This window comes from Clarias gariepinus, chromosome 8, assembly GCF_024256425.1.
Source record: "Clarias gariepinus isolate MV-2021 ecotype Netherlands chromosome 8, CGAR_prim_01v2, whole genome shotgun sequence".
Taxonomy (NCBI): Eukaryota; Metazoa; Chordata; class Actinopteri; order Siluriformes; family Clariidae; genus Clarias; species Clarias gariepinus.
The window spans coordinates 38245636-38256901 of record NC_071107.1 but is presented as its reverse complement, the minus strand read 5'-3'; the positions used below and the strand labels follow the sequence as shown (position 1 = coordinate 38256901).

Genomic DNA, 11266 nt, shown 5'->3' with positions numbered 1-11266 from the left:
TAAAATGATCCAAACTTTCCATTATTAGTACAGTGATATAAACTCTGAGGATGTGGTTTGTTTGTTTTTTCTGTTAACCAGACCACGCCCACCGGCCCTGTGCACACACGCTCCATTTAAACAGGGGTTTTGTAAATTATTTACAAATTAATATTGTTAATATTGTTGTAATGGAAAAATCACATTTTAATTATGTACTAATGATTGTGCCACGTAGACTATAGAAGCTTTGAACTTGTTTGCCGAAGCTTAGAAACACAAAGCCGAGAACAGAACAGAAACAACCTGGATGTAGTTGTCCCAGAATAAATGATAAGGCGAGGACATCTGGTCTGGGACAAATAAAGAGTCGTGAGTTTAAATGTAGGAACTTCATGTACGGGGCATTGATTATGTTAACAGAGATGTTTGTGTATAAAATGGAACATGTGAGAGAATGACATCACCTTTCTCCTTGCTGCACCTGTGGTCTGTATGAAACTGGTCCTTTAAAATAAAACCTTGGTGAATTTGCTCCTACCCAGTGTAAACACCACCACAGTGACTAATGTGCTTATTATTAATAATTAATACTGCCTGTCAAAAAGTAAAATATAAGCATGATGCATAGCGATGCCCCGCATCATGTGTCACTGTAGTAGCCCCACCCTCAGGGGGTCAAAGGGTACTGGTGCCCCCTGTACAGGCCCCAAGAAGGGCAGGCCCTTAATAAAATCAACTACAGCTGTTTATTTACTGCCATATATAATTTACAGTACAGTTTCTATCATTTACATGAAAAAAAGTTACATGTAAACCTGTCATGTGATCCCCTAACATCCCCCCCAATGCTGAGAGGATTAATAAAGCTCACTACTGCACTGGTCTGTTTACTAACCCTTTATTCACACACACACACACACACACACACACACACACACACACACACACAGGTGTGTATCAGTGCTGTACAGAGACAGAGGGCAGGTTGACGTAACTCTTCAGTGGGGGGAGGGGCCTGATCTTACGCCCCGCCCATCCGCCCTTCCTCTTCCACAGGCCACTAGACGGTCTGATCCCCAGCCAGCGGTTTCTGCCCGCCTTCCCGATCACACGCTTATTGTGGTCTACGTTTGACACTCGGCCCACTGTTGCCACACACGTCTCACACACCTGCGCACACACAGACACACACGCAGATGCAGAGCGAGAGATCATAGACCAAATAGTGCAAAAAAATCATTTATTAAAACAGACAGATGCAGAGAGACAGACAGATGATCCAGCTGAAGATGTTAGAATTACAATCAATAAACTAAGACAGGAGAGACAGACAGACAGACGGCGTGTGGACACGATAGTTCTAGAGCAGTGGTTCTCAAACTTTCAAGCCAGCGACCCCTAATTAAAGAACGACAAGATCTCGCGACCCCCCCTATCAAAAACAAGCAATAAACACAACACGCTGTTCACAGTATTATGACTACATTTATATCAATATCATTTTGCCTTACCGTTTAATGGGAAGGGTGTACTGGTTTTGTTTTGTGCTTGTTGGACAATCACGTGTTGTGCCGGGCTTCATACTTTCATGAGCGAGCACTTCTCAACAGATTACACACCGAGGGAAATCTACGTTGTCGACAGTAGAGCACGTGAATCCACACTTTAAGAATTCCTCCTGATATTTTCGACGTTTCTCACTTTGGTCGGACAGTTGGCAGTTGCGGTTCTCACGTGCAGTCGTGCGCTGTGGCAATAACTAGTGAGCCAGTCGCTGCACAGTGACGTCATATCTTTAATTTATTTTTTTTAAACACTCAGTTTAAACAAACACTCAATCAGTAATATCTTTACAAATCAGAAAATATTTATTTATAGCATTTACTTGTAATACTGAAAAGTGTGTGTTATAATCACAAAAAAAAGACAATGTTTTTTATCCCTCTCGCGACCCCATGAAATTATTCTCGCGACCCCCAGTTTGGGAACCACTGTTCTAGGTGATAATTTTGTTCTAGACCAATCAGAGAGCAGATAAGTGTCATGTGACTGTGTGGGGGCGTGTCTTACCTGGATCTGCTGTTTTGAAGGCAACTGAACGATTGCAGTTCCATTTACTTTACGCAGGAGAACACCACATGTCCCTACACACACACACACACACACACACACACACACACACACAGAGTTTAACAAGAATCTGTCTCTTATGGTCTCTCACTTTCTCTCCCACACACACACGCACACACACACACACACGCACCTGCCGCGCGGATGTACTGTGCTCCTTTCCCCGGCTGGAGCTCCAGGTTGTTGATGAGAGTTCCTACAGGAAGTGCCCCCAGTGGGTGGGCGTCACCCTCGTTGGCTAACACGGCCATCCGACCAATCACAGACGAGCTTTTAATCAGATCTCCAGCCCGCATGTTCTCAGTGGCGATGATCCAACGTTTACGGTTACCCCCGGCAACCAGAGCGATGTCACCTGACCTGAGGACACAAACAAACCTATACTCCCTGTCTGTCTCTGCGATTTTAATCTAAAATATTGTTATTGCAACTGTGTGTTCATGTCTGTGTGTGTATGTGTGTCTCTGTGTGTGTGTGTGTGTGTGTTTTTACGTGTGTGTGTACCTGCAGGGGTCGTAGCGCACTTCTATCACTCTCTCCTCGATCTGTGTGTTCTTCTCCTTTCCCGGTTCGAAGCGAAGCCGCTGGAAGTCGATCATCCTGTACCTCTGCTTGTGCCCGCCTCCGATGCCCCGCCTCCGGATCCTCCCTAAAGGACACACAGTGAATTAGGACACGACTGTCAAAGCACTGGCTGACTGCAGTGTACACTCCTGAGTCTAGTGCACTACATCTCTAAGACACCGCATGAGCCGAGTCCCGACAGACAGACAGACAGGAGAGAGAGAGAGAGAGAGAGACAGGAGACAGAGAGAGACAGACAGGGGAGAGAGAGAAGAGAAAGAGAGACAGAGAGAGAGAAAGAGAAAGAGAGAGAGACAGGAGAGAGAGAGAGAGACAGGAGAGAGAGAGACAGAGACAGGAGAGAGAGAGACAGAGACAGGAGAGAGAGAGAGAGAGAGACAGGGAGAGAGAGAGAGAGAGAGAAACAGAAAGCGAGACAGAAGAGAGAAAGAGAGAATGAAAGAGAGAGACAGAGACAGAGAGAGACAGATAGGAGAGAGACAGAGACAGAGAGAGACACAGACAGAGAGAGACAGAGACAGAGAGAGAGAGAGAGAGAGAGAGAGAGAGAGAGAAACAGAAAGCGAGACAGAAGAGAGAAAGAGAGAATGAAAGAGAGAGACAGAGACAGACAGATAGGAGAGAGACAGAGACAGAGAGAGACAGAGACAGAGAGAGAGAGAGACAGGCGTACCCGTGTGGTCCCTCCCTCCGGTCTTCTTCATGCCGATTGGCCGGACGGTGTATTTATCCGTCTGTTTCCAGAAAGTCCTATTCTGTGGGCGGGGCATGCTGGTGGTGAAGAAGCGAACAGGGGGCGGCCTCAGCAGGGTGACCACACCCACCACACATCTCACAGCAGGGGGGGCGCAAACCTACGGGGAACAAAAAACATACAATAAATAAATAAAATAAATAAATAAATAAATAAGTGTGGCGTTAAACCTGTTTAATTAACGTGATTAGTTTATCTCAAAATTATTATAACTGTACCAGCTATACAAAAAAGTGTGTGTGTGTGTGTGTGTGTGTGTGTTTGAGAGAGACACACAGCAGTACTAACCGGTGCTGAGAGAACCCTGGAGCTGAGAGAGAATGCTCCAAGAGCACGACACAGAGACGCCACCGACATCTCACACTGAGAACATCAACCTGCCACACACACACACACACACACCCACACACACACACAAACACACACACACACGTCTTACAGATGTGCACTTTACTGATGTCTCACACAACAACTTGCCAAGTTTAACTCTGTACATTAAATCACTTTATCACCTGTTACACATCAGCATTACACACACACACACACACACACACACACACACCGCCCACAAGTTTCACCATTTCGTGAGCTGAACACGCGGCTACGCGGAATTTGTGCTATGTGAACAATTATTATTTAAAACTTTTTTTTTATTAAGTCATGAGTGTGTAGTTGTTTAAAGTGAAATAAATTTCAGTTCATTATTTTCCAGGTTGTGCTGAATAAAGGATGTCACTCTGTACTGAGACACTTTATATAACAATATTTAGGGGATAACAGAGCAGGAGCTCAGCTGTATCTCACACACTGACGAGCGGAGTGTATCTCACACACTGACGAGCGGCGTGTATCTCACACACTGACGAGCGGAGTGTATCTCACACACTGACGAGCGGAGTGTATCTCACACACTGACGAGCGGCGTGTATCTCACACACTGATGAGCGGTGTGTATCTCACACACTGATGAGCGGTGTGTATCTCACACACTGATGAGCGGTGTGTATCTCACACTGCATCATGATGATCCTCCCTGACCTGCTAAAATATTGTCTTTATAGTTTTATATGTTGTTTGTCTTAATGTTATTTTCTTGGTTTTATTAATATGACCCAATATATGTTTAGTGATACTTTAAATAATATGCTTAAAAAGCATTGCTTTCTGTATTGCGTTATATTTATATACTAGTAAGTGGTGTTTAAAGCAAATCTCCAGATGAATGAGCCCATGTATTATGCTGTGGTGCTGCTGGAGGTCTATGGCGTTACACTCCGGACACAATTCTGAGCGCACGGTTTGACATTTCGAGAGCAGACAATTCACTCTATGCGCGTGCAGCATCTCCACCGCGCACTCAACAGCTCGATTCTGCGCGTGCAACGTTTTTTTTTCTGTGCGCGCTCGACTCTGCCTGTACGTGCGCTCAACTTTGTCCAGCGTTACAAAACTGCCACAAAACCAGCCAATCACAGACTCTCACACACTACTGCTGATTGGTTGTTTCTCCTCCAATCAAGTGGCACTACTATCGACCGCTTAACGGAAACGTTGTAAATAAAGGTTTATTAAGTAAAGCGACCGATTAGGATTTCGGTCGATGTCGTCTAAGCTATATGAATAATTAGATACGTAAATAAAAACACACAATGGACAAATGAAACTGGTATATACTAATACTTTATTAAATAAAAATAAATACTATAATATTTGTCTATAATATAAATAAAAACAACTTTATTTACATTGCTTCCCTTATATAATTTCTTTTCATTTGTATATAATTATCTGTCATTTTATTTTATTTTGATTTTGTAAAGCTGCTTTGAGACAATCAGCATTTTATAAAAGCACTATATAGATGATAGTTTGCGTTATGCGCTCGATGTTGCCGGCTGATGGAGAAGGAGCAGTTAATCAGCAGTTAATCAGCAGTACTGAGTGGAGCTCTGTGATTGGCTGGTTTCGTAACGCTGGACAATGTTGCACGCGCGTACAGGCAGAGTCGAGCGCGCGCGGAGAACATGTTGAGCGCGCAGGGGAGACACCGCACGCGCAGAATCGAGCGCTTTGTCTGCTCTCAAAATGTCAGACCGCGCGCTCAGAACTGTGTCCGGAGTGTAACGCCACAGAGGTCCAGGTCCAGTCCCAGTCTCAGTCCCAGTCTCAGTCCCAGTCTCAGTCCCAGTCCCAGTCTCAGTCTGAAGGAAACACTTGACACCGCCGCTGCCGTTAGTTCGCTAAGCTTCTCCTCTTTAACCTGCAGGACTTAGGGTTAGGGTTAGACACTCTCTCAGGCGGACAGTTGATGTAATAATTAGAGTAAATACCGCAGAATGTACGAGAACAGTGTGGAAGCTCACCTGCGCCTCAGGACATTGAGAAGCTCCGCTCACGCGCCCTTCAGCCCAGCATCCGCCTGAACCGTCGCGGGATGATGGCGTCACTGATGGCGCCCGCCGTGGGTGAGGGAGTGCCATCTGGCGGTTAAACTCCAGACTGCAGGTTTAATATGTACAACGCCTGATAAATCTCAGTGTCTGAAGTTCCCTGCGAAGTGCACTACACAGGCTGTAGGGTGGATTATTAAAGACCTAAGCTGTGTTCCATTCCGAAGTGTACTTCACCGTCTGCTCCCTACTCCCTTACTCCCTGCGAAGTCACCAGCGCTGATGTCACTTCCTTAGTGCGTTACCATGGTAACATAAGCAGCTCTGATACCTGCACAACATCAACATTTCACACTACTGAAATCAAATACTGTGATATAATGAATATAATGAATAATTATTATATAACAGAAACTGATACCATTAAAAAACATCTACTATTGAAACAGATGTTTATTTATATTTTCCACTTATAATGTGTCCTATTCATATGACGTCATTCTTGATAATGATGATATAAATGTATAAATCCTTTTTGAGCTCTATTTTAATTTTTACGCTCCAGCAAAACACTCTGATGGGAAATGTTTCATTCCTGTTTCATGGTGTTCCGATTTTCTCCCCAATCCAATCATGTCCAATTCCCTTCCGCCACTGGGGGGGGGACCCACATTAAGGCTACTTACTACCATTCAGCCAGGAGGGCCGAGGGCTGTCACGTGTTTCCTCCGAACCACGTGACACCAGTCGAAAATTTCTGCGTAAGTTTTTTAATTACTGTCGGATGTCAGTTTCCACTTTTGATTGCCTGCTGCAGCTGGTGCAACGCCACATTGAGTGTGAACACTCTCATTGACTCCTATGTTTAGAAAACCCTCGGAGCTTGATCCGCGCTCACCGGACGCTACGAACGACAGAAAAACGCTCGATTATAACGTCCATGTGAACAAGGTCTGACAGTTTTGCTCCCTGCGGTTTAAAACACTTAACTTGGCTGAGCACTCTGTGCTGAGCACTCTCCGTTCCGACCGTTCTGTCTGAAGTTCTCTGAGAAGTACACTACACTGCACAGAGTGTAGCCCTTTATGAGCACCTCTTGTTGCTCCTCTAGCATCTTTTCTGTAATCAACTGTGAGCGTTTTCTTTTCATTCGCTTCTCTTTATTGGTGAACTGGTACACACGTGTTGTTTAAAAACTGCAGTAATATGACAGAAATATGTAGAAAAACTCACAAAAAAGACCATTTTAAGGTTTCCCACCAAAGCGGCATCAGACGGTCGTGGATGCAGACACAAGACAATAAAACATCACCGGTTCTCCTGATCTCATAAAGGACGTAAAATGTCACATGTTATGAAGCTGACTACAAAAAAAAGTCATGACATAGCAGGATAAGCTTCAGAGACTGGGCACCATTTCTACCTCTCGATCCCACACACACACCCACACACATCCACTAAGGGGTGCGAGCGAAGTGTTCAGGTCAGCGGTGGGCAGGAACAAAGTGCATGTGATCCTGTAGAGTAATGATGAAAAGCTTTACCCTCAGACAGGTGAAGATAAAGCCGTGAGACACGTCTGGTCCAGAACGGACAGGAATGTTGTTTTGAGGACGTGTGTACCGTGTGCAGTAACGTCTACAGCATGGGCGTCGCTAGGCCATTTTTAGGAGGGCCCCCTAACATTTGTACTCAGCCCCCCTAAAACCTTTACACACACTGCTGGTCACCCATCGTCCCCTTTAAATGTGATATGAAAGCGGTGACAGACTTCGGCTCCTTCGGCTCCTCCCCGTCTTTCAGCGGGTCTTCAATTCACCATCACAGGGGGAGGATTAAGGCCAGGTGTGTGTTTTTCGATAAACTGTTCTATCTGCATCAGTGCAGTCCTTTCTCATAAATACAGTTTATCAAATTTCATTAAGGATTAATCAGTTAAATCTTGGCTGTGTTCACCCTCATCACACCAGCGGTTTCCTCCAGTGAACATGAAGCCCCTAATACACACTCTATAAACCTATAGTCTACTTTATACAACAATCATGCCGTCGCTGTTTTAATTGGAAAACCTAACTGTCTATATAAAACATTACACAGTGCATATGGCTTTAACTACCATAGAGTTATAAACATGAATGATTAAACATAGTGACAGACAGCATTCAGTGCCCTCGCTTTAACTGTATAACAGTGATTTACAGAAAGAGAAAAATCCTTTATTTGTAATAAATATTGTATTGTATTTAATAATGTCCCAAATCGTAAAATACATTTATTAGCCTTAGAGTAGGGTTCTGTCACTTTGATTTAGAAAAAGTTATTTTTTTAATCAGAAACTATTTTTTACATTTTTTATGTCTGCCAGTTTCCAACAAAAAGCAGCAGTATTGTCAAAGAATGAAGAGATAAATGTTTGACATTATTGGCCCCCACACAGTTTATTCCATCGTCCAGCCTCACAGGTGTGGTGTTTATATTGCTAATTAATGTAAGTTTAAAGTTATATGCTGTTTATACGGTAAACAGCATGTGTGATCAAACTGGGGGACAAACTGACCATTCTGATTCATACACATTCACATTTCATACAAACTTAAATAATTATTTTGATTGTGTGAAGCTGCTTTGCGGCAACGAAAATTGCTAAAAGCGCTTTACAAATAAAATAAAATTGAAATTGAATTGAATTGATCAAGAAGACTAATTTGAGTTCTGATTCTGAACAAGACAAATATGTGTTAAACATCTATGGAGGCTCAGCCCCCCTTAACTGAAAACCCTAGAAACGCCCCTGGTTTACAGTGATGTGTGCAGAATCCTACAGTAGTGCGAAGGAGCCCAGTGCATACACACACACCTGAAGACACTCAGCACTTAGATATCATACAGACTTACAGTCTCGCACCCGAGTCTCCCTCAGTGGACAGTGTGTGACCTCAACATGGTGCACTTCATGTTAGGTGCAGTGAAGTTTATATGCACCAACTTAAACCCTTTAAACACTTCTTTAACTGTTCTCACACGGAAAACAGATCACAAACAGCACATGATTTTTCAGCTTTCCAGCTCACTAGCAAAACCAGAGAGCTCAGGTTGCCGTGGTAACAAAGAGGCATGGCGTTGCATGGGTACGAGCTGTAAGATGGACAAACACCTTAAGCAACGTTTTCTGAGACATGTGTGTATGTTTTCACGGTCTTCCCACTCAGGTGAGTTATCAAACACACACACACACACACATTACACTTTGTACCGCAGAATAATGTTGCAAAACTAATAAAATACGCTAATTCTGTCTAATCCTAACTGAGTCTCATCATCACACCTCAGACACACAGGAGTCAAAGACAGCGAGCTCTCGCAGGGACCAGCACACACACACACACACACATACACACATACACACACACACACAGACACATCCCTGTGAGCTGCAGTCGAGCTGCTCGGGGATCAGGTGTACACACCGCATGCTGCATTAACAGTGTTGTTCACGCAGTCCAGGGAGTTTTCTCTCTCAGCACCATCACCTCTGGCAACACCACACACACACATACACTCACAGACACACACTCATCAAACTATAACTTTATGGCTGTCCCCCGATTAAAGCAGTGGACAAATACAACTGAATAGAACTCATTTCAATGTAATAATAACCGTGTGCCGTTAGGGGTGTGTGCCATTAACAGTTTATCCGGATAACGGTGCTGAGTGTGTCTGATGATTTAATGTACCTTAAACCTCGTCACTGCACCGCTCTCTTAATGCTCTGTCCCCATCTCTGTAGCCACGCCTCCAACATGGCTCCTCAGTGATGTCACAGAAGATAAACTAGACTTACTGACAATCTATGATTTATGATTTACAGATAATGAAATGTAATATTTATAAACACTCCCTCATCTGACATGTGGGCTCGAGCATGAAGGGGTTTAATTCACCTGCATACAGTACACTCATAATACAACAACAACAACAATAAATAATAATAACAATAATAAACACCTGCATACAGTACACTCATAATACAACAACAACAACAATAAATAATAATAATAACAATAATAAACACCTGCATACAGTACACTCATAATACAACAACAACAATAAATAATAATAACAATAATAAACACCTGCATACAGTACACTCATAATACAACAACAACAACAATAAATAATAATAATAACAATAATAAACACCTGCATACAGTACACTCATAATACAACAACAACAATAAATAATAATAACAATAATAAACACCTGCATACAGTACACTCATAATACAACAACAACAACAATAAATAATAATAACAATAATAAACACCTGCATACAGTACACTCATAATACAACAACAACAACAATAAATAATAATAACAATAATAAACACCTGCATACAGTACACTCATAATACAACAACAACAATAAATAATAATAACAATAATAAACACCTGCATACAGTACACTCATAATACAACAACAACAATAACAATAAATAATAATAACAATAATAAACACCTGCATACAGTACACTCATAATATTCAATTAAATTAAATTCAATTTTATTTATATAGCGCTTTTAACAATGGTCATTGTCCCAAAGCAGCTTCACAAAAAAAAAATGAAAGATTTTTTTTTTTTTAAGAAAGAAAAGAAAATATTTGGAAGTGTGTATGTGTGAGAAAAATGTGTCTAGATAATAATTAAATGAATGAATGATGAATGAAATGTCTCTGATGAGCAAGCCAAGGGTGACGGCGACAGTGGCAAGGAAAAACTCCCTGAGATGGTAATAGGAAGAAACCTTGAGAGGAACCAGACTCAACAGGGAACCCATCCTCATCTGGGTGATAACAGATAGAAATAACATCAAGTGTGTTGTGCAGGTGAAAGTTCAATATATCAGAAGTTGTGTAGATTCAGTTCAGCAGTAGGTGCAGAGGGCAGATGGGGTCAGATCACTGGAAGCACAGGAGCAGGATGTGTAGCTCCAGCCATCATAAAGCAGAATCTAGCTGGAGCAGGTCCTTCTCAAGATGCTTTAGAAACCTCGCAGGGTTGGCCTTTGTCTACTGAAGCTGGCACAATCTCCAGATGTCTCAGGATGGGTAGAAAAATACAGAAAAGATGGAGAGAATTAGCGTAGTTGCCATTCAGGATAGGTGTACTGAAGTATGAAGTTATGGGATGAGTTACGCGTATGCCAGATTAAAGAGATGCGTCTTGAGTCTACTTTTGAATTGGGAAACCGTGTCTGCTCCCCGAACAGTGTCTGGAAGGCTATTCCAAAGCTTTGGAGCCAAATATGAAAATGCCCTGCCCCCTTTTGTAGATTTTAAAATTCTGGGAATTACCAGAAGTCCAGAGTTTTGTGATCTTAAGGGACGTGGTGGATTATAGCGTATCAAAAGACTGGTTAGGT

The 11266-nt window shown here is 42.7% G+C and overlaps 1 protein-coding gene across 2 annotated transcripts; it reads right to left on the bottom strand.

Annotated features, from left to right (window-relative positions):
• Positions 1 to 891: 891 nt before the first annotated feature.
• Positions 892 to 5900, bottom strand: mrpl2 (mitochondrial ribosomal protein L2). 2 transcript variants are annotated; one of them, XM_053501384.1, is made up of 7 exons: positions 5815 to 5900; positions 3728 to 3828; positions 3371 to 3551; positions 2617 to 2761; positions 2246 to 2472; positions 2053 to 2126; positions 892 to 1152 (listed from the first exon to the last, which is right to left on the bottom strand). In XM_053501384.1, the coding sequence occupies exons 2-7, from the start codon at positions 3806 to 3808 to the stop codon at positions 940 to 942; spliced, it is 921 nt and encodes a 306-aa protein (XP_053357359.1). In that variant the 5' UTR covers positions 3809 to 3828; positions 5815 to 5900; the 3' UTR covers positions 892 to 939. The 2 variants fall into 2 exon arrangements, with proteins under 2 accessions (XP_053357359.1, XP_053357360.1); XM_053501385.1 differs by having other exon boundaries at positions 3740 to 3828.
• Positions 5901 to 11266: the final 5366 nt, after the last annotated feature.

Excerpts from the sequence above, each read along its gene's own strand:
- mrpl2 (XM_053501384.1), bottom strand. The coding sequence starts at position 3,808 with ATGTCGGTGGCGTCTCTGTGTCGTGCTCTTGGAGCATTCTCTCTCAGC. Across the intron at positions 2,473-2,616 it reads GTGCGCTACGACCCCTGCAG|GTCAGGTGACATCGCTCTGG; the intron begins GTACACACACAC and ends TTGTGTCCTCAG. Across the intron at positions 1,153-2,052 it reads CTTCAAAACAGCAGATCCAG|GTGTGTGAGACGTGTGTGGC; the intron begins GTAAGACACGCC and ends GTGTGTGCGCAG.